This window comes from Egretta garzetta, unplaced genomic scaffold, assembly GCF_000687185.1.
Source record: "Egretta garzetta isolate BGI_Z169 unplaced genomic scaffold, ASM68718v1 scaffold220, whole genome shotgun sequence".
NCBI lineage: Eukaryota > Metazoa > Chordata > Aves > Pelecaniformes > Ardeidae > Egretta > Egretta garzetta.
Window position 1 is genome coordinate 393,019 of NW_009258414.1, and position 26,906 is coordinate 419,924.

General features: G+C 47.3%; 1 protein-coding gene across 1 annotated transcript in view; it reads right to left on the reverse strand.

Moving 5' to 3' along the window:
• Positions 1-26,906, reverse strand: part of GPC4 (glypican 4) — a 37,400-nt gene that overhangs the window by 3,568 nt on the left and 6,926 nt on the right. Inside the window, exons 3-7 of the mRNA XM_009643118.2 lie at positions 17,819-18,210; positions 6,955-7,120; positions 918-1,048; positions 567-713; positions 16-152 (exon numbers count right to left, since the gene is read on the reverse strand). Coding sequence (XP_009641413.1) covers positions 16-152; positions 567-713; positions 918-1,048; positions 6,955-7,120; positions 17,819-18,210 — 973 coding nt within the window. The remainder of the gene's footprint in view (positions 1-15; positions 153-566; positions 714-917; positions 1,049-6,954; positions 7,121-17,818; positions 18,211-26,906) is intronic.

Sequence of the window (26,906 nt, forward strand, 5' to 3'; positions counted from 1 at the left end):
GCAGCATGGCCAAACCTGCTCTTGGCGCTCCCGTTCCAGCACTCGTTCTCATTGACAGTGCCTACAGACATCTTTTCATCGTTGCAAATGTTGCCAGGGAGAGATGACCAAAATTTTTTGGCTTGCTTCAGCTTCTCTTTCACATCAGTAACCTATTAAAAAAAAAAAAAAAAAAAAAAAAAAAAAAAAGAAACACAGGACATAATCCAGAATACCAAATGCTCATTAGAAGTGAAGCTGGAAAGGTATTTTTTATCGCAACAGACGCGTATAGGCCAGATCTTCAGGTTGCGTGTTTTGATGGTTGATTTACTTTTTTAATACAAAATTAAACACCGCTCCTCAAACACATATTACTCATAAGCCAAGCCTTTAAAACAGGCACTTTTCTGACATACAAGTGTTGATGTAATTCACATCTAGAGCCATGGGCAGACTACACCCCTCAGAGAGTTTCAGACAGCCAAGGAATATTAAGAAACCCTATAAATTACAAATGGAAAATTATACGCTGCGGTACATGGGTGCGAAGCGCCTGTGCGGCACCGGCAGGACCAGGCACTCACCAGTCGGTCCAAGCTTGTGCCGGCGGCTGTAGTCGGCCGCTCCTCCGGGTTGTAGGGTCTAAAACGAGCGCTGAAACCGCTTTCAGAGACTGAGCGAGCAGTCCGGCCCTGGGCAAGCGTTTTTGGCTGGCCACATCCCTGGAAAACCTACATGAGAGAAGGAAAGGGCTTTCTGAAATGGGAGGTCACAAGAGCCTCCCTTCTCCAGGCTCCAACCCAGCCCCTGTCCAAAATAATACATCAGTTTTATATAAACTTGAAAGGACATTAAAGAAAAAACTGTATCAGTGAGAACAGGGACGTAAATCACATCGGATAAATAACACCCGCGTGTCCTCTTGGCCCATTTACCTTCTGAGACACCTGCATGCTGTTCTCCTGCATGTTCATGATCGCATCCGAAATTTTCACATCAATGGGGTCCATGACTGATTCGATGTTGAAGGGACCCTCCAGCCTTTCTGCTACCAGTAGCATCGAATCTAACACAAAGAGAGAAACAAAGGCTTTTAATGGAGGAGCTTCGAGGATACCAGATAACAAGGACAACAGATTGAGCACACAGACATTAACTGCTGCAACGTTGCTTCTGACCAGCGCACATCTCCAGGAAACATTTTGCTCCGTTCCCAGAGCCTACAACGTTACCAGGCACTTACAAGCTGCCGACACCAAGCCACGGGCTCGTATACATCAAAAGCTGCGTTAAATGAGGGAGAGTCATCGCAGCCTGCCAAAAGGCAGCCTGTAATCAGCTCCTCCCATTAGAACAAGCATTACTAACACCCTCCTCTGCATGCTTGTTTATTAAAGGTTTCCTTGTGTCATTTGTTTTTCAAGACTGCTTTCAAAGCTGAGAGAGAGAAAGCCACCGGCCTCCTTATGCTGGTCCCAAACGCAAGACACCAACGTGAAAGGACCCAAGGCGACCACTGGAACCACTTCTCCCTCACGGAAAGCTAGAGGGTTGCTGTGCCTGGGATCACACCTTCTGGCACTGCATGGACAATTTGCACGAGGGAGACTGCACGAGACAAGGGTAAAGGCTGTGTGCTAATGACAGACTTGGCACATCTCTATGCAAGTGGGGATGGAAAAGTCCCTCAGCCAACTCTGTGTCAACTCCTCCTGTGCCGACACGCACGTCCTCATCAAATACATCATGAAACATAGCAGCTACTGAACTTCCATTACTTCCTCTAGGAAATTATTTTTGGCGTTATGGCTTTCGCCCCGCATTGCATTTCAATCCTCTCTCTGGTTCTCCCCTAGAAGGTGCCCCCAGGTACACGCCTTGTGCTAAGCACTCGTCTCTTCTTGCCCATCACAACCTTTATTTAACGTTTGGTTTTGCTGCAGTTCCTCAGCCCGGGAGCACCCCATTTGCTCATCTCCTTTCCTGTGTCACTTTGTGACGCTCTGCCACAAACTTGTAATTTTCCAGTTGCATCTAATTCTTCAATTTTTCCTAGCCTGAGTGACATGGGAGGCCAGGGCACAATGACCCCTCCGGCCCAGAGGAAACCCTCTTCCGAGGAGCTCCTCCCCGCTCCCAAGGATACGCCTGTTCCCTTCCATTAAGGTGAAATGGGCGTTTCACAGTCAAGCTATTAATTTCTCTTGAAAAGTGTTTCTCGTGACATTCATCCTCCTCCGAAGCGCAGAACCTACTTTCAACAAGTGGAAAACTTCTGTGGGCTGCAGCTACCTGTTAAAGCCCTATAAAGATACTCCACATACTGAACACTTCAGTAATAGCTCTGCCTTAATACCCGAGTCATGTTAAACTACACTAAAAACCCATATACTGATGATAATACACAATTAAGCTATTTGTGTCTTTAAATAATGACGACGATGATGATAATAGTAATACTATTAATAACAAACCCAACACCAACCCCCCCCGCCCATGAATTGCAGATGGCTTCCTAGCCTGTAAATCCACTTTCTAAAGGCAACTCAGTATTCCAAAGATTTACTGGGTGTTAGCTAAGGGTTGAGCAACCGAGCAACCCATCCTAAAAACCCCATCAGCTGGGACTCGGGCAGCTCTGCCAAGGTGCTGGTGTTCAGGGAGTGAACCCCGGGAGGAGCTGGAGCCCCCCGGAAAGCCCCCCGCCCCGCAGGCACACACCACCAGCATCAGTGATGGAGCTGTGGCAGGGCAGGGCTGGAATTTAGCCATCAGGGACTACAAACAGGTCTGAACTAAATGCATTTAAAAAAAAAAAAAAAAAAAAAAATCCCAAACTCAGAAAGCAATGCCTTTCCTAGGCAACCAAGACTTACATATACTTCCTCCTTTTTATTACTTGCCTGGTATACTCTTCATCATAATGTCTCCTTTATTATCCTACAAACCAAAGAATCATCTTCATTTATATACGATATGAGCCTACTTGAAACAAAGAGTCTTAGACTGTATTGTGGTGGGCTCCAATAAAGTGATGCTTCAAATCTCTGAGTAATGACTGCTAGCATGAATATACCATTGTGCCGGAGGGGAGAAAAATGCTTTTGATGTGCTACCAAATGGAGACTTTTGTAAACAAGTGGAGCACAACTTAAATGTGTTCATCATTGTCAAAGCTTTTGGGGTTTTTCACGCGCATAAAGAACATCCCGGCGCAGATTGCAGGAAGCCGCTCATTTCAAATAAAAATATTATGAATAGAGAGATAATAAAACACACAAAATGCATAGTTTAAAAAAAAAAAAAAAGCAAAAAACAAATCATTCCATTTTGTAACTACTTAATTCTCCGAGTGGCCAGGAAAGGCCGCAGATCAATAAAGTGTTTGTGAAAGACTGAAAGGAAACATAAACCCCAATTCTTCTGGCTGTTTGGCGTCTTTGTAAACTTTGAGCCGGGCAGGCCATCCACAAGACCATGGGAATGTAGAGCGAATTGGGTCCTTTGTTAGCAGGGGTGCCATGGCGTTACATGTATCACAGCCCAGGAATGCAGCCTCCGCTTTGACTGCCGATAGAGAAAATGCATTCGGCCTCCAGCAGAGCTGCCAAAGCTGGCGAGAAAAGATAAGGAAAGTAATAATTGCCCTTGGAGAATATATTCAACTGGAGCTCTTCAGGAGCTGGGATTGATACTGGCAAGGAGCACTAAGTGAAATAAACTTTCATTAAAAAGGCAAAAAAAAAAAAAAGGAATCGGGAAGGGGGTGGGTCTGCCTCACCCACAGTCTCCCACCAGGAGCTGGCTAGTGTCCCCACCAGCAGTCGTGGCGAGCAGCGATTCCCTCTGGCAGCCACGTTTGACATTAATAGGGCTGGCTGGGGTTCAAGATAACGCCGGTATGTCGAGAAGGGAGGCACGCTGCACTAAACCCAGCAACGAAGCTTCGGTGCAGCTCGTCTCCCAAGAAAGAATTTTCCATTATTGGGAGAGAGGAGTTGATGATGAGTATCAATTATTTTACCGCAGCTCCGGTGCAAAATAATTGATATTTATAAGCCATGGTGAGGTGGGCTCAGATCTGCTTCATAAAAAACCAGCCTGGCAGAGCAAAAAATGCACCCTGGCCATTTATTACAAACACACAGCACGACAAAGACTGTCTCTCCCCCCTGTGATGGGAAGATAGAAGTGGGCTGGGGAGGGGGGGGCACCATCCCTTAAAGACCCTTTTCCTCCTGCATGCATTTGTCCTTGCTACTGGCGTTGAGACAACCCTTGGCAATTCTTTCGCATTGTGCCACCAATGATCAGAAACCCCCATCTTCAGCCTCGCTGTCTGACTTGAAGAACAAAAGGCAGTTTTCAGTCTTAACCCCAAGATCTGATTTAAAAGGGGAGGAAAGGAGGGGGAAGACCTTGACCATTCATTAACAACATTCTTTGTTTTTGTTCTTTTAAAGGGGGAAAAAATTCTTTGCAAACAAAGTAGTACTGCAGATACGTATATGGAGCCTGAATTCGACATCTTTGACCAGAGTAAACCTTTGGAGAGGGGGGGTGGTCATGAAAAGGCACTGGAGATTAACACTGTTCATTCCGGAAAGCTCCAACCCCCCCCAGTAGCTTTGAAACAAAGTATTCCCCTCTCTAATTGGCATACAATTGTGTCAGGAATAGAGGGCAAAATAATTTAAAGGTAGTTAAATGGGAGAAGAGAGCACAATTTGGTCATTATTTCTTACACTGCAACGTTAAACGCTACCTTGCAGAAGGAAGCATAAAGTCGTCTTGTCTCAAAAAACCTAAAAACTTTACATCCCAGTTTAGAAAAGCTTTATATAAGTGACTTACATAAAGACCCACTAACACACACATGTGCGTATTTTATATGCGCATGCACCCAAATTCGTATCTACTTGCAGCATTTGTTGCAAGTTCTCCCACTTAACTATCTTTACATTATTTAGCTATGTTCAAAATCTGGTTTTGACGTGTAATAATCATTGTCACAACTTAGTCCTTAAACCCACGATGCAAAATAGCATTGAGCCCATGCAGGTGGGGGTTTTTTTGTTGTTGTTCTGGGGTGGTTTTGGGGGGAGTTTTTAGAGGGTTGTTTTTTATTTATTTAAACTTTTAAACACACACACAGGATACTTGTGACATACGCCCTGCCCCAAACACCAGATCTAATTAATTTAATTTGCCTCAAGTGGCACATTGAGATAGAAACCAAAATCTGGAACATAACCAGCACCTGTTCAGTTATTAAACCACCTAAAGAAAGCACAGCTTAAGTTTTCAGTATCTGTACTCCACTGCAAGAATCAACCCAGAGTGCAAGAACCAAGCAAATACTGCCAATAAATGTAACGAAGCTTAATACCGTACTTAAGTAACGAGTGGGCAAGAAGCCCCTTGGGGAGGAAGCACTGCAAGAAGAAAGCTTTGCTTCCAACCTGGAATTGCATTTCTTTATTTTGTTTTGTTTAATAATCTTAATTATTGCACGCGGTCCCTGATCAGTCTCGTGTGACAGGGCTCGCCAGCTTCCAGCGAGGTTCGTTTTTAGCTGCATACCACCTACAGCAATTAGCTGCTTGTGCTTTTGTCTGTTTTCTGGCATTATGCCCTTCCCTTTCATGGGATTCCTCTTTTCTACTTGGACTAGATGTTTGCAAGTCTCCTGGCTTTGAGCTATTTCAGCAACAATTGTAGCTGAAATACTTAATATTCTCATGAGAAAGACGGCTGGGAGGAATGGGGGGGGGGGGGTCAGCCTCCCAGAGAATGACTTGGAAACCCAATTTAGTGTCACATTTAACTCCCTATATGGAATACACAGGCAAAAAAGCGCCTTCTGAAAATAATACCCTGCACACATCCAGTTGGCACAGGCAGCAAAGTGAAAAGCCAGTGCACAAAACACAGGAAAACAAGTTCTAAGATTTAAATCTAGCCCGAAATGCCAATTATCAGCAATTTCCTTTTTTTTTTTTTTAATCTCGCAGCTTAATGAAAGGAAAATCTTCCTTTTCGAACAGTCGTCTTTTTCCACAAGTGGGATGGGAAGAGCACCGCAGCCTTGTCAGCAGCGGCAGATACTTTACATGTGCACTTCATCACACATTAACTGGAGTGAAGCGACTGCTCCCAAAGGATGCACGTTCACAGATAAATCAAGCCTCCTGGAAAACTGGAAAAGGAGCACAAATGAAAACATTTAACGTTATCTATTGCCTGTGCTCCCAAAACGTGACGCGTCGACCGTTCTGCTAAGCCTTGACCCGAGGTAGAATTTAACATTTCAGTGACCCAAGGTAGAATTTGACATTTCAGGCTAAATTTCATATATCGAATAATACCATTTATAAGCACAGAAGAGAAATAACAAACAGGAGGAAGAGGATGGCAAAAGCGCTTGCACAGCGTCATGTAAGGCCGATCGACATTTCAAAAGGATGGCGGCCGAGCACCAAACGAGCTGTTTAAATACAGATTCAGACACATGTCCCATTCAATTTTCTTAATGTAAACTACAGGCCCACAGCTTTTCCCAAAGCTCACCCTAGCAGGGAGACTCCCAGACTGCCGAGCAAGAAAACTGGCTTGGGGAAGGACAGCCGCGTGGCGACAACAACGTATACGGAGCAGTATGGAAAAAACAGCTTGCAGGCACGCTTGCTCCAGCAAGAAGAGGCACTCCAAGCCTACAAGCACACGGCAGCTCCATCCTCCTAAAGCTTGCTGCAACAGAGGTCACTGACTCAACAAAAGCTTCATTTATCTAGAAATTAATGTAAACTGCAAAAGGTGTGCTGGAAACAAAGACGTGGAAGGAGAAGATACCCATCACAGTCACCTAAAACACCCTGCTACAGCTCAGCACAGCCCTTCACAAAAACCATCTAGGTGGGGGACACAGCATTGGTATATACTCACATGGAGTTTTAACCCATATTGCCTTACCCATAAAGATATTCCACTCCGTGTCCAAGTCCCCTTGGTTGGCCAAGCAGCCTCTCATGACGTTAAAGCAGTAGTTGTAACAGGGCTTCACCGACACCAGACCTCGGCAGTACGGGCAGTACATCATCTTCAGCAGTGCCCGCGTACCCTGTGGCGTGGGGTTCACCTTTACAAGGGAAAAAGGGGAAAGGAAAACAAAATTAGCCCTTGGTCACTAAAGCAAAAAAAAAAACCAAAACCAAAACCTTGCACATTCACCCAAGGGCAGGCAGGAACAGAGCTGCACAGAGGAGATGCAATGGGGTCAGCCACCGCTGTCCGGTCAGAACTCCCCAGTATTTGGGGAACACATTAAAGGGTTTAATTCACCTCCTTGGGTATACCTGCCCCTCTAGGGGTCACGGCCAGTCCCCCGCCACTGCAAAACATTATATACACTGCAATATATGCAGAGAAAGCTGCCTGGTATTGGGGGACCCCTCCCTGGGCTGCAAAGGGACATGAAGCATTCAAGATTAGGGAAGGGACTAAAAGGCCACCGAGCCAAAAGGCGTAAGGCAAGGCTGCGTTGTCCAAGCCCCACCGCAAACACATGCTGAAGATGACAATGCTGGGATTTCTCAGGAAAAAGAAGCCGAGATGGGACGCCTGCCACTATCCGGCAGCAAACCCGCCGGGAGTGTGCCCTCCTCCTCCTCGGCGGAGCGGCTCTTCCTGCACAATCGCCCAGCGGGGCTCTCTGGCAGAGAGACCGGCTCCTTTATCTCACATTCAACTCCTGCAACACAGCATTTACATGACAGATACCCAGGTTCATTTACAGGCAGCACCCATCACACCATTCCCCGCACCCGAAGGAGGTGGCAGCTCCAGCCCTGCAGCTGAGGACAAGCTGGGAGGACCCTCGAAGCTGAGGTGCAACCGCTGGGCATGCGAGCGGAGCTATCTGCAGCAGGCACGTCACCCCCTGAGCCCTCGACAGGGCTGTTTTCCAAAGTGACTCATGGTCATTCATGTTTGATTCACTCTCTGGCCCAGCTTCAGAACATTCATTGAAACCATTTCCACCCAGCCGGCCGGAGGAGCGTTAGCTCCAGCACCACGTACTAGTGCCGACCACGTGGTGGGTCCGTCTAAAGCACTGAACGGAGAAGCTCCCTCAAGAGCAAGTTTAAGTGTTAATTAGCCACACATGAAAATGGAAAATGAGATGTGATCAGAGATATGCTGACAAAATAGAAGCAGTCTCTGGTGTTTTAGCAATGCGCTTGAGACTTCTTGTAAAGCCTTTATGGAGAGCACTCTGAATAGGTTATGACCCAAGACCGCGCTGCCAGAGGAGACACACACACACAGCCCCGAGGAAGAGAGAAGCCATCCAACACAAATGGCTGGAGATGCGGATGGCCTCCACGTCTCAACTGCTGGGGGCCTGGACACTGATTTCACAGCAGACAGGATGACAGGACTGAACAGAGATGAACCTACGTGAGGAAGACCGGGTACCATATGCACGCTGAGGACCTTGCTGTCGCAAAGCCCAACACAGCGTAAGGGCTACGGACAAACTGAACACGATCTTCTGGTGCAAAAACTAGTTGGCAGCACGTGAAACTAGGAGGCAACAGATTTTAACAAAAACAAATGAGAAAAAAAAACCCCCACAACATAGTCAGGCTGGCTTTGCTAGTAACATCAGCTTTTTTTCTTACAAAAAGAGAATTATAGAATCGTTTAGATTGGAAAAGACCTTTAAGAACTTCAAGTCCAACCAGATGGCAGATAAAAATCGGTTGTCTTTCCCTCAGCTCTGGAAAGACCATGGTTTCTCTTCAGTGGGCAAGGAAACTAGGTAGAAAGACAGAAAGACAATTTTCTGTGGTTGATGGGGCTTGGTGCTAGATTTTGGCTGGCCAGCAATGTTCTTTCAGACGTCAGTTTACCCCTCTTTTGTCATCTTTACCCCTCTTTTGTCCACAAGGAGCCTGTTTGGCTGAGCAAAAGGAGACTCGATGTAGAAAGCTGCTTGCGGTGGTGTGGGAATCCTGTTCAGACGCTTCGGAGTGTGCGCACACACACACACAGACACACACACTTGGAAGGCGCAGCCGGGCACAGGAACCCCAGCAGAAAGCTCCCTATTGGGGCAGTGTGGCTTTAAAGCAAAGCTAGTTCAAACACTGGGAAGAGCTCAAGCAACAGAAACCAGCTAAATCAGATGATTTATAGTAGGAAAACTGAAAGCAGACAAATGTAAAGGTATCATCTGCCATCCAGATGGTGTAGCCCTTGCGTAACAAAAAAGTTACGGAGTGGGGGAAGAGGGATCTAAACAATGTCTAACACCCAGAGACAGAGCTCTGAAGGATGCCCCAGTTTAGTTATTTCTCTGATAAAAATCTCTTCCCGTGACATTTGGTAGTAGGAGCCAGGACTTCCACGCCTAGTCCTGAGACTTATCAGCAGATCCCGGCCATCCTAGCACTGCTGGTCCTTAAAGAAGCGTTCTGCATCTTCCTTGGGAAGAAAATTAGGAAAAGGTTGATAGCACCAGCCAGGTGCTGTTTGAAGCAGGACGAGGAGCAGGAGACTTCCCACCCTTATTGTGGAAAGCCGCAGCTTTATGAAAGGGAGTGCGTGGCAGCATAGGGGGGCAGGGGGGGGAAATTACCCGCACAGCAGTGACCCAGGAGGCACCCTCCCATCTTAGGTTCCCATCTCGCCCCGCGTGGCTGCGATCCTGCAGCATCCGCCCCGCTTTGATATTTCATAGGGGTTGATCTTTATGAATCCCAGCAGATGCAGGGGGAAACTGAAGCCGCTTTCCTGCGTTCCACGGCGGACGACACAGGACGGTCACTTGGATTCAGTCCTTTGAACAAAGACCCAGGATGATTTTAAAAGCAAATGGGGTTTTGCTTCCTTCCCTAAGTAGGTTTGCAGCTCTGAGCCTTACATAGAACTGAGCAAACGGGGTGATGAAAAGACAAACCCCAGCCTGCAGCCAACTGCCAAGCCGAACCCTAACCAGTGATGGACGTAACCCACAGGGAAGCCGTTAGTTTGCAATGCAGTTGCAGATGAAGAGGAAGACCAAGGTGTAATTCATCAGTCCAGATCTGGCATTTCATGGTGTCAGAAAGCCAACAGGAAGGCACAAGCAAAGACCAGCTCTAAGAGAGAATTTCGGGGAAGATTACGAGCAATTACACCTCGTTACAACAGTGATAAATGCTTAACTGCTGCGTATCACTGCAGCGAGAACCTTAACCCCTGGCAAGGGGCCCGTACCCGGTCCAGACTGACTCTGGATCTGTCAGGGGGCTGTGCCATGTGTTGCACTGGCAATTCTTCACAAGCCTTTAATGTTCACTCTGCCACGCCAGGTGCAAGCTCTTAAAGCACCATTGTATGTAACAGTAAACCCAGATATGCTTTGTTCTGGGGTTGTGTTTATCTTGGAAAGCAACTCAAGTTCATTCGAACTCTACTCTAGAATGACCCTCAAAAACCAAATAATCTCCTTTCTAATAAAGCGGAGTCCCAAAGAAAGCTTTATTTGCTGAAGAGGATTTACTCTAGTAGACTTGAGCCCAGGTAGTAGTAACGTTGTAGTGCACATACCCTGTAAAAGCTTATAATAGAAGTAAATGCACTCCAGTCCCTTCCTTTTATCTTGTGAAATTTATTTCCTTTCCGTGGCGTTCCATGCCACTGCAGCAATCCATCACCCTGCGGTTTCATGATGTAAATTACAATTTGTCCATGTCTATACGCTTTGTCAAACGTGAAGATTAAAAGCTGTTAACGGATGTGTTTTGGCACCAATCTTCACATTTGTATTGAACTTGCTCCTTAAAAACACAGATTTGCACACAATCCACAAAAATTAAGTGAAAAGCAAACAGTTCTGGACTGTCTGGGCTTAATCCAAATGTTTCGTATCATATATGCTGAGGTACCCCCAACTTACTTTTACTGGTAAAGGTACCATCACCTTCTTGTAAAAATGATGTGCTCTCGGTAAAATAAAATCTGGTTTTTGTTGGTACCTTGTCGCATCCATCCCATTTCAAAGTCTCACAAAAGGGAAATGGTTTGCCCTGCGTCCTTAGCCCTTTCCAGCTCCATGACAATTGCATCTGGATGAATACATCTGGTAGGAACTTCACCGTTAAAGTGCACACCTACCAAGCAAAATGCCTTGTTAACAGCCTACCACAAAGCCACCAAAACTCAAGAAAAAACAATCTGTGCAAGCAGATAAAGTTCAGAGAAGCAACCATTCCCCCCTGCCTCCTTCCCAAGGCAAGGAATAACTGAGAAAGGATGACAGAGCTTCAACCACGGATGGTCCTGTGGGGAGCTCCCACCAGCTGCCAGACAGCCAGAGCCACGTTTTATTCTCTCACCCTACCCTCAAATTAACATTAAGAATGTTAATAACAACATTTAAAATCCTGTCAGTTTTAATAACTATTTATAACAACACTGATAACTCAAGGCTTTCTTATTTTCCAAGCTTGCACAACTACCGCGTTGCCATGCCAGCAGCACAGCCACTAAAAAAACCCATAAAAATTCAACATTTGAAAATAAATGCAGTGAAATTACTTTTGATTTATACTGTGTTTTCTTTGCAAAAAAATGAATTAGGGCAATACCGGATAAAGAAGACCGAAGGAGTAACTTCTCAGAGACAGGGAAAGATGATTTCATGACTTCAAAACCTAACTCCAAAGCTGACTGAAGGCCTGTGGGATGCTCCAGGTGAGCAGCCAATTTAGACAAGCAAAGTGTCGTCAGTTTTTGGGACCAACACAACCTTACTTGCGTCATTTTTTCCTTCCCCTCAGTGTTGTGCAAGAGCATCATCTTGGCACATGCCGGTCCAGACGTTCAGCTCACTGTGAAGCAGAAGATCACTCGGGCAGCTCTTGGTTTGCTTCCCCACCCCAAATATTCCAATGAAAGTGTTTTGGAATTAGCTATGCATTTAACCAATTTCGCTGGCCTGGTGCTAGCACATGAGTAACTTAGAAAGCATCTGGTTCAACCACAGATTTGGGCCTCCGAGGTCTTGCATAAGGGAGGACATTTAGGAACGATACTTGGGAACCGCACAGCTCTGCGCCTTGTCAGTATTCGCTACTTGTGGCGATGTCTGCTGCAGCTTTATCTTGCTGATTACAGTCACCTCTGTGCGAGGAAAAGTTCAAGAGTACATTTACACTCGATTCCCTACGTGCAGCTTGCTTTTCCACCTCCCCAGATGTAACGCTGCCAGAGAGGAACGGCAGAGCTCCCGAGAACCACACTGCCAGTCACTCGACCAGCTCAGTCTCAATATTAATGTGTCAAAAGGGGAGCAACCAAGTGGTCCCCACCAGCACCCCCATCCCACACCGGGCAGAGGGGACCTCGGTGCCAAGCAGACACCTCTTCCACCAAACACGTAAGGAGTGACACCAGGGGCAGCATCTCCTGCTCTTGGCATCCTCAGGACCAACATATCTCTCCAAGAAAGCTTGTTCTCCAAAGCACCTGCCTCTCCCCAACCCAGAGACACGTCAGATAATTAGGAGCGTTCCGTTCGCTTTAATGAGCAAAACAGCGGGAATATTTATCTTGGCAGCTACACCCAAAAAGTTCCTTAGTTACCCCTCACGTTGTTTTCAAAATTAGCAGCAAAACCATAGCGTAGGGGGAGGCAAAGAGAGAAAAAGAAAAAAAAACAAACAAACAAAAAAAACAACCCAGTGGACTGAAATGCTCCCGCACGATGCCCTCAGCTTCAAACCCACAGCCGCATCCACGTGCTCCCAGCATGTTAAATCCGTGATGATTGCTGCTTGAGCATGCTTTGAAGGCTATGCCTAGTGCAGACCCTCAGATGGCTGGAGCAGAGGCAGATGCAGCCACATCCTTGGCAGGTCTTCTCAGGGTCATCTTTGATGTGGAGAAGTGCTTGGTATTGTTTTCTGCATTGATGTTTGCCCTTGGCACGTGGAAGGCAACGTCCTTGTGCACGGCTGCCCCTCGGTCCGGCCCCACGGCTTGCGACTTGCTGCCTGGGCAGCATTGCTTCGTCAGAAGCCCCTCTGCAACACTAAAAGGGCTCCTTGGCTCTTCTGGCTGGTTCTCAGTTGCCCACGAAGCAGCAGCACCTGCCCCCTGTCTCCTCTCAGTGCCTGCGAGGAACACATCTCATTTCTGTCGCTTCCCTGGGAGGGTTTGCTCTGGGTGCCCAGCACGGTTGGATATAGGAACAAACTTCTACCTGAGGAAGGATTAAGGGCACATCCCCCTTAAGTCCAAACCGAGGGCAAAGACCACACAAAGGGAGATTGGACCTTTGCTCTCTGATGAAACTTTTAGATCCTCAAACGGTAATTACAAGGGGCACATTTACTGAAACAGGAGCTCAGTGCCCCAATATTTTTGATGATACAGGCCTTAATTCTTACTCATTCTGGGTTTTATTACTGTCATCATCACTGCTTCTCCTCAGCTAATGTCTGGTCCACGTTCTGCATCCATGCTGAAAAGGGCAGAAGCCACGGTGCAGGAGGTGCAGCTGGAGGTAAGGGAGCTCACACGGGCCAGCTGTAGGGTGGTTTACGCACATTCAGCGCTTCACTTTGTGCCCCATGGATGCCTCCTAAGAGCTGAGGCAGCCCAGAGCAAAAGAGGATTAAAAACCCACCAGGCTCTCACTCCAGCTGCCCCCTCTGCAATTCTCTTCCATAAACAGTTTGAAGAAAATTCCCTGCTATCATCACACTTCATTAGGGACGAAATGCCAATACCAAGGACGCTGAGCCTCCTCCACCCACTGCAAACATCTCCAGCAGCTTCCTCTCGGCTGTTAATGTCTCTTGAGGACAGCAGATGGGGAGGGTAGGTTTATTCTTCATATGAAACTGCATTATTTCATATGGATCATATCTGTGCTTCCAAATGAAACACCATTTCTTGCATACAACTTTGAAGCTGCTGCCTTTCCCAGGGTTCCCAAGGATGGGCTGGAAGCCCCTTTCCAGCAGCCCAGTTGCTTTGGTGGCAGCTGCATCTCATGTGGCTTTCAGCATGCAAATGCTTGTTGGGGAGGTGATTTTGGAGCCTCCAGAGCTCCCAGCAGTTCCTCAAACTATTGGACACAAGGGCAAGAGGGAAAATTGGTAAAAGAACCCCAAAACAACAGTTCATTGGCATAAATCTCCTGAAGGGCTGCAGGAAACTCTCACTATCCCTGCAACTGCAGGAGGCCCCCGTCTGCAGCTCTGCAGAGACGATGGTGATGCAAACGCAGGGATTCGATGTCATGTGGCTGCACACTTCGTCCCCCCTCCACTGCTGACCTCCAGCCAGACCTCCCCTCCCAGCCTTTGTGTCAAGCAGCTTCCTCCTGACCCTACAAATCAGCGTCAGGGGGCTCAGCCCTTGACTTCACCTTCTCCTCCTCCCAGACCAGGGACCTCCATCCCGTACCTGTAGTTGGCCTGCACCCAACAAGCCCCTGGGCACTTTGCCCTCAAAGGTGTCAAGACCCTTGACCAGGCTGTGCGCTTAACTGCATGTAACTAATTAAGGGAACATCTCTGCAGCTTGAGAACTGCCCAGTTGCAGGTTCTCACCCTTTTTTGGGTCACTCAGGGCTCTGACTTGGATTTGCTCCATTTTTCCACCCCTGGCTGGGGCAGGAAGTGTCACTGCTGGCAGCAATTTAACCCGGCTGATTCCAGGGCTAAGTAGCAAGCGGGCGATTAGGGGATGGGCAGATTTCCGTCTGCCGACAGCGAGGGCAGAAAGGTCAGAGAGAAAGCACCAGGCGTCAGCAGGCGGCAGAGGGAAGCGCTGGAGGCCCCAGCCCCTCGCAGACCCCTCAGATGCAGGCAGGACATGTCTCCAGCAGGCAGAAACAGGATCTTCTCGGATCTGCTGTTCAGGATGGATCTGGAGAATTTTCTACTTCTGGGGTCCAAAGGAGGGAATTTGTGAGGTGAAGACTTAAGCATCAAAACTGTGGGGTTTAGACACAGTTTGAAAAAAAGTCTGTGCTTTCCCTCCATTGTGTGTTTGGGCAGCAGCACCCGGCTTCTGATCCATCCCATGCCAAATTAAAGTTATTTCCTCATACACACTCAGAAACCCGAGCATACTTGCAGCATTTCAATATTCTCTCTCCTTTTCCCCCTTTACTCCCAAACTCACCCAAGAACAATACCTTTCTAAACGCACCTCCCTAGCGAAGATGTAGAAGTATAGAGAACCATTAAAAAGCCATCAAGGTTGTTCTACTGTAAAGTGCTCTTTGCTCTCCTGATAGCACCCCGGGAAAGTAAAAAGCAGCTGGGTCTTGCAGCAGTTTGTATTTCCCCTCCTGATGATTTTCAATTAAATATTTTTAACTTGCTTGTTACAAAACACATTAAAAGTGAAACTGATTTGCATTACTTCGGACATTTTTTTCATAAAGAAGGATAGAAGATTTATCCCTCAAGTTAATCCCTGGTATAAGCAGTCATCCCACTACAACTCCTGAGTAAAAATAATAAGGAAGCAAAGTCAATAGAGTCATTACATAGAGCTCAGCAAAGCCAGGCTAATCTATATGTAATGTGGGAAGCCCCAAAACGCAACCGCAAAGCAGCAGGCATAAAAACATCAGCTTTTAAACTTGCATACAGAATTTCACATTGTGTCTTGCAGAAATGTTAGAATGTTAGATTTCCACTGAATGAGATTAAAACGCTATAGAAAAGATTATTATTCCTTCCACTGCTGCAACTAAAGCTTGGGTATTCAGCAGCAGGGACTTTTCCTACCGCTTTGAAAAGTCAGTCTGTTGCAGGATTTCCAGTGCAACTTGTGAAACTGAAGTGGAAAGCGCAATAACTGTGATCATCCACGGCGTGTGAGCTATTTTTGCAGCTGAGTGGGTCCCGGGGTAACCTTCCACACTTGAGCAATTAATTCTAGAGTTGAAGGCAACTCTACACTCGAGGATCTTCAAAAGGGAAGGAGAAATCACAACGCCACCTCGGGTTCACGACTCTGATTCGTAACAGATGCGGGGACCGTAGCCCTCGTGGTCCCGTGTCAAGTCTGGAGACATTTTGATGAATTCTGAGCAGATGGAGCATAAACACGATCCCTCATCCATGCATGTTTACTGCCTATCAAGTGATTGCACATTCCCGAAAACCGTACTGGGGCTTAGTGGACGGACCTCCCACCCGAGTACTTTATCAGCACTCTCCAGCAGTAAAAACCCTTTTCCCCTTTCTTTCTGACCACAGTATCTACCACAACGCTACACAGCCAGAAACAAGAGTCACCAAATTTGAAACTCCAACCGAGAGGTCGGCAGGCCCGGCCAGTGACCTGACATGGGGACACAACGCTTGGCCTCATCCAGCACCGACCCTTGCTCCCGCTTCTCCTTCCACCACAGGACCGTGTCCCTAAGGCTGGAGGATTTGGTGGTCTTGTAAGAGGGACCCTACACATCGCCCATGGAGCTTCACGACACCCATCCTCAACCAGCAGCATGCAGACATGTCTCACGCCAGAGTCATCACTATTAAATGGGGACTCAAGGTGTCCAAGGACCTAAACCTGCCACGGCTAACTTACAACTTGCTCCTGGAGCCTGGATATATTAGTATGGCAACTCGTTCCTCACTAATATTCTCTGCCCTATCGCACACATGCAGGCTTATCACAGGCTGTTTTTCTCATTTCTCTTCCAGAAAAAATAACATCGAAGCAGATTTTTTTTTTTTTCTTTCCAGAGAGACAGTATTTTAATATTACCCCTGTAAGTCAAAGCAATTTGAATGATTATCTCACTTAACGACGCTGCTTGTGCTGCCTCCAAAATTGCATTCTGCTTCTAAGAGTACCTGAACAGCTATTCTTTTCTGTTTTACTACTTTCCCCCGTCACCCCAACACTCCGGGTGATTCAAACTACTCTCTGCCCTTTCAGCCTGGCATTTTATTACTCCGTAACCAGGTAGGGAGAAAGTAAACCTCTCTCTGCCTGATTAAATGATTGTACTAACTCTTCTATAGCCCACAGGAAATGAGCTGAGGTTGCTGAAAAGAAATCACTAATATTTGTTATCTCACACCATCACTTTATGGGGATTATTGACTACACCTGTCCCCTCTACCACACAACTCAGGCTGAGTTACAGACAAATCTCACATCAAAAAAAAAAAGTCACCCCACTTAAACCACTTGGAAGTGGTTTATAAGAAGAGGGAGGTAAACATTTAAGTGACCAACACATCACATCTGTTTGACCCCCCCAAAAAGTAACTTTACCATAGAGGTCTAACTCGCGTTGTGCGTTTGAGGCACCAAGCACAACTGGCTCCTGCCCTGCGCACATGGCTCCGGCTCGCTGTGACCATACAAGCAGTTTGCTCACGCTAACAGCCTCTCCCCGTGCCTGGGAGCAAGCAGCAAATCATCAGCTGCTCCGTAACAGATGTCCGGAGCACCCATGACTCGCTGTAATTTGAAGGCAACATTAAGAAGAAGATACAGCCATTACATGAGCAAACATGGTTATTTCCACTGCAGAAGGTACTTAATTTCCTGCTTGTTGCTGTTCCCTAGACAGGAGGACAGCATCAACCTGGGCAACATCTCTGCTACTGGGCTGCAGCACCGGATGGCGGTGTCCCCAGAAGGTGACTCTACCATGCAACAGCACAGCCCACATAGATGGAATTTGGTTCCACCTGCACTCAGCTACCAACGCCTTTAGGTACCTAGTCAGGACAACAGGGAAAGACACTACCTATCACGGGTCCATGGGACATGGGAATAATCATGAGAGGGAGCTCACCGCGGACACTTTGCTCACGACGTCCCTCGCAACGGCGAGGCCCTGCGCGAATGTGCGGGCAGCCACAAACGCTCGTGTCACTTGTAGCTTGAGCTTCCGTGGCACATCCCCAAAGGGCTTCAGCTGCTCGGTGTACTTGCTGACGCACTCAAGGTACTCGTCCGTGAAGTGGTACTGAGGGTTGACCAGCCGGAACATGCGCTCCAGCAAGCGCGCCCAGAACTCATTGAGCATCTCCTCCAGGTTGACGTTGCCACCCACGTAGTACCGCTTCAGCTCCACAAAGAGGTCCTTGAACAGCTCCGAGTTCTGCATGTACAAACGGCCGTACGTACGCACGAACATGTCATTCAGCGACTTCTCGGCGTTTTCGAGAAGTTCTTTGAAGAACTCTAGAAAAGAGGAAGAGAAGCCATGGTAAACACCAGCACCAGGTTGCGTGTTCACACACTTCTACAACCACTGCCATTGCTTAACTGGAAAATTCAGCACAATGAGACCATCACCCAAATGAAATGGAAAGTTAAAGGACTCCCTCAAAATTTCCAAACAATTTATGTATCTCAAAATTCTTGATTACTCTTCATAAACCAACCCCCCAGCCTCTCTCCAGATCCAAAGACTTGCACGAGTGAAATCTCTTTTGATGCAAACCTGAATACCGTGAGTCAGCAAGACAAAACCAAAAAAAAAAAACCAAACTGACCCAAAAAAACCCCACCAAAAAAAAGGTCGGTTTCTTATGTTACCCTTCAGCCATCTTAAAAGCAGCAATTTCAAAGCACAAGACTAGCAGAAAGCAAAAAGAAAAACAAAATGTTGTTGCTGTTGTTAAACGACACTTTGCGCAAATGGGTCTTTCCTTAAAGTTTTCGTCAATTCATTTTCTGGAATGCTCATAAACCAGCCTCAAAAATTAACAGATTTTAATACATTTTAAAAACAAACCCAAAAATCTACCTGCAGGTTCTTTCTCCAGTCTTGCAAGTTTGTCAGCTCTGGGGCAGGGCCTGTCTCTAATTACCTAATTGGTCCTGATTGCAGACAGGGCTTCAGATGTTTGAGGCAGTACAAAACCCCCACAATTTAGCCAGAATTTGTTCAAAATCCAAGGGCTAAACAAAGAGGTTTTTCAGAGGACAAGTGGACAGACAGGGGCCCTTGGGTTTCACCACTTTCTAAAAGCGAATCCCCACTTCGGTTTGCCCTCCCAGAGCACCAGAGAGCCCGCTGCCAGAGCGGCCGCTGCCAAAGTGCCACCACCACACCTTGGCAGTGCCACACACGTCTCCGACGCCGATAACGAGCTGACCTGACCATGTCTGGCACATCGGATGCATCTGCCAGGACAGTTTAAAGAATATCCCCTGGCAAGGCAGGGCCACCAAAGCCTCAGCACATGGGTCTAAGCAAAGATCACCCTACTGCAAAACCTTTGCCTTGGAGATTTGGTGCAGATGAGTTAAATTAAAATCAAATATAGGGGAGGGTTACATTAAACCAAACGCATTTGGGCCATTTTGGAACAAAACTCCATGCTACGTGGCCTTGGGAAGGAGACTGAGGAGAGCAAGGGTAGGTGCCACCAGGACAAACCATCAGGTGCTGGCGGTGCTCACGCGGGGATGCCGCCCGTTTGCTCCAAGCCCGCGGGGGACACCGGCACCCCGGGGTGCGGGCTCAGCCCCTCTACCACCACGCACAGCGCAGGCGAGGGAGCGTATTATTTTTATGCATGCCACCAGCAATTGAGGACTCTGACCTCTGCTTTTCTGTGACTCATATTCAATAAATATTTTTTAATAAAACATGCCTCTGCGGTTTTTTTAATCCTCAAAGGAGTAATGTTTAGAGCCAGAAGTTGTTAGAAGGGAGGGGAGGGGGGAATATTTTGGCCCAGTGTGAATTTAAACCTTGTTAAAATGTATTACAAGTATGCTGAAGTTCAGATTTTCGTCTTCAAAGTGCTCCAGTACAAACAAAGCCTAACACAGAAAACATTTTCTGGAAAAACTGAAACATTCTTCGAGTTCCTGATGAAGAAAGTCATGAGGCTCGGGGCCTGACATGGCTGTATATAATGCAGCCTCTTAGGAGCACAAGAGAAATGATCCAGGGAAGGGGAGATTGATTTCAAACACCCGACACGTCCTTCGTTCCCATGACTGGCATTTCCTCTCCAGGAAGATTTTTTTCTGCTGAGTTTATACTATAGAGATTAGCTTGGTGTATATTAATTTCTAATTCACTTAATCATTTTGAAGGCTCACTTCCTTCCTTTGCTCAGACCTTTCAGCATCACCAAATAAGTTGTTTATTTAAATACTTTCATGCCAGGCACAAGAGCTGGCAGATGCATCGGCAAACTCTTCAAAAAGATTTAAGATTTTGCAATGATATTGATGGGAAATCTATTAAATACTTCCAACCACCATTCTAAAGGAACCCAAAGTAATGTTTTAAGCCAGGAAAGTTATCTCAAGTAATACATCCATATTATCATAACCAATTTATTCTACTGCCCAAACTCATTTAATTGGTTACACTCCAAAGTGGAAGTTGAATAAACTGTATCCAGGCTTTAGAGCACTTCATCTCTCAGCAATTTTTCATGTGGGCTAGAACCAGGTATGTTCATTAATTAACCTGGGGGGGGGGAGGGAGGTGGGGAGAAATGCAACCTAATTAGCAGCAAATACCTGTGCACCTGCAGCCTTCCAGCCAGCAGCTTTTCCTTGCCCAAAAGGGGAGGTAAATAAAGGAAATGAAAACTTCCCACCAAAACCAGCCGCTTCTAAAACCCCAAGACAGCGCTGCTGATGGCGGCACCACGGACATGCAAAGCTGTCGTTTCTGGTCTGAGCGCCAGCCGGCATTTGCATAGGCAGAACACACCCGTTCTCAAGTGCCGTTTTCCAAATAAGAAGGGGAGGAGGCCGGAGGCAGCTCCTGCATCCCCAAACCACGCCAGATGGGATGCCCTGGTGACTGGCGCCGCTGGCTTGGCCCATGGGCGGCCTCGCTGGCACCTCGAGGCTCCTGGGGCAGGGAGGAGGCTGGGAAGGTGGGGAGGAGGGATGCTGAGCACGGCACTGGGGACCAGGGGCAGGACACACATGGCAACCAGCTGACACCTTCCTCCATGCAATGCACTAGTTGCATTAGCACTCTTAGCTTGGTCAGCAGCAGGGATTGTATGTTATATATATACACATTTTTTATAAATATATGTGTGTGTGTATGTATTATATATAAAAGTTACCTATTCTAGCTGTTGGCATACTACAAGTCTGCATCCTCAGTTTGTTTCCTTCAAGAATTCAGCTTGGGCACAGCAAGGAACATTAAAGCTTTTCTTTGTGCAAAGCACGGGCATAGACGTCTGCAATGAAGAGAGGAAAGCCCAAAAGTTCTTTTTATGACTAAAATGCTAATCTGACTAGTAACTCCCTACATCTGATTAGATATTAATTCTCCCCTTCACAGAAACAAGCTGATTAGCAAACACCAACGTAACCCAGCATTAACCTTGCCACCAGAAGAAGAAAAATGGCAGGTTCCTCTCTTACGTCTTGACTGTTTGCTGGGTAAAATAAATGACCACCTTTCATTTGTATTAGAAGTTGACTTGTTCTCAAACAAAGCAAACACACAAAGGCCTCGGTTGCTTATTTTACAGCACTGTAAAAGCACGTTTTACAGCTGTGTTGCAAGCAATCTGTACTCATTAAATTATCACTCTGACAGGCTTCCTGTGAAAAGCTGTCAAACGCAAACATTTTTCACAGACGACAAATCATACTCCGCCAGTGCTCTCCGAGACTCTGCTATCCAGGGGGATGGCAGGCTCTCTTTTTCCCTACCAGTTATCTTGTTTGAACTCCCAGAACAAGGGCTGGCCCCTCTTGTCGACAAACAGGCACAAGCACACACACAGCGCTGGGAAGGGCTTCACAAACCGACCCACGGGAGCAGCACGTGGCTTAAAGATCTCCCTGGTTCTCCCAGCTAAGAGCAGGACACGAAGAGATGCCCGGGTGACACAGAGAGGTGGGACCACAGGCAAGGTGCTGGGCTAGCGTGGCTCAGCCAGCTCTGGTCCAACCTGGATAGGGGAGCAAGTCCACATTTTACTACCTGAATCCATCTCGGCTAAGCCCTGCTGATGCTCAGGAGGATGAGCGCAGGGCGAGGGTACCAGCGCTGCCGCCCACAGAGCGCAGCCGAGCTGCCTGCTGGGACCAGAGCCACAAAACCTTTCCTACCGCCAAGAAGAAACTTTAAAATTTGTCTTTATTGCAAAATAAGTCCTGTGGAAGCCAAGGACTTCAGTGCTCAAAGGAAGATGACATTTCGAATGCAATTAAATTTTTAGAGATAGAAAAGGCAGTAATCTGCAGTCAGGCAATCTACAGCTCTGGGCTCTGTTTATTCTTATAAACCGTTTGAATTTCAGGGTAGAATTTTGATGCTCAACATCTAGAGAAAGCCTAGAGATGTCACAAAACAGTAAGCAAGACAAGATATGACATATCTGGTATTTCTGCAAGAGGAGTCCTGGAAAAGAAAAAGAAATCTCTGCTTTTGAACAAACCCTTCCATAAAAGAGCACGGTGGGAAAACACAAGCATAGTTACTTAGCAATTCCCTTTTTTCAGGTAGTAAGACGTATTACCTGTTTGCAGCTTGAGGGCAGACCAGCTCTGCCAGTAACCCAGCGCAGGAGAGCACCGAACCTCCCCGGGGTGCTTCCACGTGACATCGGTTTCCACGGCCAGAGTAACTCCAATCTTTCTTCCAAACTGAGGATGCATGAGCTACTTGAAGAAACGCAATCGCTCCACCCACTGCAAGGCACAGGGCAAATCCCACCTCCAGACAACACATCCACTTCCCTGGATTTTTGTACCCGGTTTGTTCTTTCATAGGTCTCATCTGAAAATAGCCTTTTTTTAAGTAAGAAGGAACGTAACATTTTCCTATTCCTCTTGCTAATATTTTCAGATATATTAAGGGTGGGATTTTCATACAAGAGGGCTTTTGATGAGGAGGGCCTGCTGCTGTAGAGCACAGTCCTACCTAAATCAAAGGCAGCTCCTGGAAATTAGAGGAACACATCAAAGGGGCACGTTCGCCTTCACCCACAGGCAGGTTTGGCATTTCCCTGGGAACACTGGTGACAGGTAAGGCAGCAAAACTGCCTGGCCTGAGCTGCCTCCTGCCACCACCAGCACCGCCTGCTCCTCAGTGCTATCTCCCAGCACTGGTGGGACCGAAGCACCGGTGTCCTCTGCCCCTCCAGCCATGCCCCAGGCAGGGAGCCCTCAGGGCTGAACCCACAGCCGACCACCGCAGGCATGCAAAGTTTTGTCTTGGATTTCCTGATCTTCAGGATTGAAACGCATTTATTTCAGAGAATAATTTCCCAGAGAGAAGCACGGTGCTCCACAGCACCCTGCTTGCTCCCCTTCCAGCAACTGCAAAGAGTCAAACCATGAGCAACCTAGGGCTCAGCACCAAAACCCCAGTTTTTAGAGCAGAGAAAACCTTAACTGCAGTGCAAAGAAGGCAGAAAGTCTTACCAAAGAGCCCAGCAAGGCCACTGAGCCAACGTGCACTCTACAGATGCCCATCTGTTGGCCATGTTCGGGTGTGCTGGCGTCCTTCCAAAAGGAGACGAGAGCTACTGTGCACCATTCTGCTCCCAAAAGACACGGGACTTCCTACATTTCCCATGTACCAGGTTTGCTTAGTTTAGAGCTGTGTTTTCAATTGGCCTTCTTCTGTTTGAGGTTTCCAAATTAACTATGCAAACAGATACCAGGTAGACATGCAATTACTCAACACACCTTAAAAAGAAAATAAAACCAGGCTCAAGCACGCAGAGGGAACAGGCTGACTTTTTATGGGCAAAATTAATTAGTTTCAGATAATTTGCCACCCAGCTTTCTGGGTATACTTTTAATATGTAGTCCAGCTTATGATAATTAAGGACCGTCTGTCTTAACTGAAACCTTTAATTTGCTTGTCTGTATAGACAATCATGCTTTCTAGTGTGTACAGGAGAACATTGCCACAAAGAGATTAATTATATTTTCTCATAAAATGGTTTACTCATAAGATGTCCACAACAGCAAGATGGATTCTCAGATGAACGCTCTTGCCCAAGCTGTCGCCCTGAAGGCTGTGCCGCGGAGGGGCCGGTGCCGGCACCGTCCCAGCGCCTCCGCAGAGGTGCATCCGTGGATGCAAACTCCACCCTGCAGCTGCCCCCACCACGTGAAGCAAAATTCAACCCAGACAGATAAAAGGAATTTTGGAGGAAAAGAGATGAACGTTTCACAGCTCTTTTCACCTGGAAGGTGAAGCCATCTGTAGCCATGCCACCTACTCCAAAGGAAAAAGAGATGTTTTTTTTTCCTGAATGTGCCTCATTAATTCTAATATGCCTTCACTTCCTTTATTGCATATACTGCATTTGTAATTTCCACGAAGGAAAAACAAACCATAGCTTAACAACCTGTTTCCAGAATTGTTGAGAAACCCATGAATACATAGTGTGAACACATTTATTGAATACGAACTCAGGAAGGGCAGGGCAAATCCACAAGCTCTTTCTCTGTCCTGTTTTGAAACATGTGTTAGCACTTACTGACACGGGAAGAACCCTTCCGTGGCATTTGAAGAAGCACGGGCTTAAATCATGCCAGTGTCACAGCAACAGCCTTGACATGAACCTTGGAGAGCTAGGAGGCCCAACATCATCTCCCCAAACTTTGCTTGATTAGTGGAAGGTTTCAAGACGTTAACAACAACTGGGCTGCAGCCTCATTGGAGAAAACACAACCACCAAACCCCAGGATTTCTAGAACTTCTTGTTCCTCAAGGGCCCAACAACATAATCTTCAACTGCACCCCGGGGCTGGCTGGAGCCCAGAAGAGCAGGGAAGAAGGTAAAACACAGCACAAGACCACCACCATCACACTGAGACTGAGCTCGTTAAGGGAATGAGAAGCAACGAAGGAGAGGGGAAAAAAAAAAAAAAACAACAGTGTGGGGGTTGCTGCTGTGATCCAAGAAGCAAACAGCAGCACATCGCATCCTGCTGCAGGCAACAGGCATCCCATGGGTCAGGAAAGCAGCATCAGCAAGAATGCACTCAGACCCTCTTGGTCCATCCCACTCTGCCACATCCCACACAGTAGGGCAAGTCCAGCCTTCGCAGCCTCCTCATCCCCATTTCCAGGGACCACCACTGCTCATGCGTCCTGTTCTGGGTCAGCTACAGTGGGTTTCTCCTGCTGCTCCCAACACTGCCTCCTCCCTGAGCAGTCCTTCATTCCCAGCTCTTCCATCCTCCTCCTCATGACCACAACTCAACGGCCATTTTCCCCAATGCAGCTCCCTTGCCGCTGCTTCTTTTCCCTCTGTTTTCTTTGCTCCTCCCTCTATTCCACTCCCTCACCATGTCTAATTTTCACTGCACCCATTCCTCGACCTCAGCTACCTTTCAAACACATCTGTTATCACTTAGCCACTTTAGCTTCTGACCCAGGTCCATTTGGTACCAACACACCAGCTTCCCACCCCAAAGAGCAAATGTCACCTCCAAAATCTGAAAGCGAGTTCCTTCAGGTTGCCTCCTGCATAGCCCCATTCAGATGAGCTTTCTGGGACACTCACCAAGGTATTTCAGACAGACATATTTTTCCAAGCCTCCCTTCCTATGCTTGCTGTTGAAAGGCTTGAGGAGGACCCGTGCTGCTGAACAGTGGGGATGGCTTCCTCGTTCCCGTTACCTCAGTTCTCCTCTTTATATTTGCACGGAGAGCTCTTCCAGCTAGGGCCACCTCTCTTATTTGTTCATCCAGCATGCAAACAGCTGGATGCTAAGATATTACAGTGCATTGAACATTAGCATAATAGCTCCAGCTCTGCACCAGTGGAACATCACACCCCCAAGCCCACCACAAGACCCCAAACCACCACCAACTCAACGGGCATCCAGGGGAGCAGCTCCCAAGCCCACACAAGCACTGAGAGCCCACGCATGGGCTAGGTGCCTCCTTTGTGCTGGAAGGAGGAAGAGAGAGTTAATTTTAAACAGACAGACAATAGCTCATTGACTGGTTGACAGCAATTAGTAACCAGAGAGCACCAGGCACAGCTTCCTGTAGCCAAGTATAAAGCGTGCTGCCCGCTTCTTTGCTTTTGGAAAAAATCCAAAAGGGTAAGAGCAGTTTACCCGTGATCTTAACAGCAGAACTGCTTGGACCTAGGATGGCAGAAGACTGTTTGATCCCTCCAAGCCCACAGACAAAGGGGTTTTGCCCATTGCTGAAGTCTTTGCTCAGTTACAAATATCGAGTTGTGTCCCCCCACCAGCCCTACAGGGCAGGAGCCTGCCCTGCTTTGAGATCTCCTCTTTCTGGGACAACTTGGCCTCAGGATCTTTCTGAGCTTCCCACCGCAGAGGTCTGGTCCCCCACTGCCAGAGGAGCATTGCCCTTCTCAACGAACGAGACTAAAGATGACAGCCTCCTTAAAACTCTCCAGATGGAGAGGAGCCAGTTAAAAGAAAACAAAGAACAAGCAAACTTCCACTGTACGGCGAGCAGACGCAATTTGTTTCATTATTGCTGCAGCGAGTGCAAAAGCACAAACAAAAACCCGCAAGGAGGATTTTCTAAAAGAAGGTGTGTTGGTGGTTGCTCCCTCCTGCTTCTCCAAAATCACTCTATCCTCACCTGGGGCAAGAACAGATCTGAAACCAAGTCTGAAGGCCTGGCTCTCAGCAACCACTGCTTCTGCAAAATTTGAGGGACCTTCCCACTGTTTTCTGTGCTGGTTTTATATGGTTTGGTGCCTTCCCTTTCTGGAGAGGGAAGAACAAGGCTGTGCCTTCATCTAGACGCGAGTGGCAGCAGATAGACAAAACCATTGCGTTATTTGCGTGTTAACGATGCAGTCGTCATGGGGGCACTCGCCAGGGGATGGGTCGCAGTGGTAGAGCTCTTTCCACCACACGGATTTATTCACAAGCACAAAGACCACGCGGCTCTGGCACAGCAAGCATCAGAAAGCCAG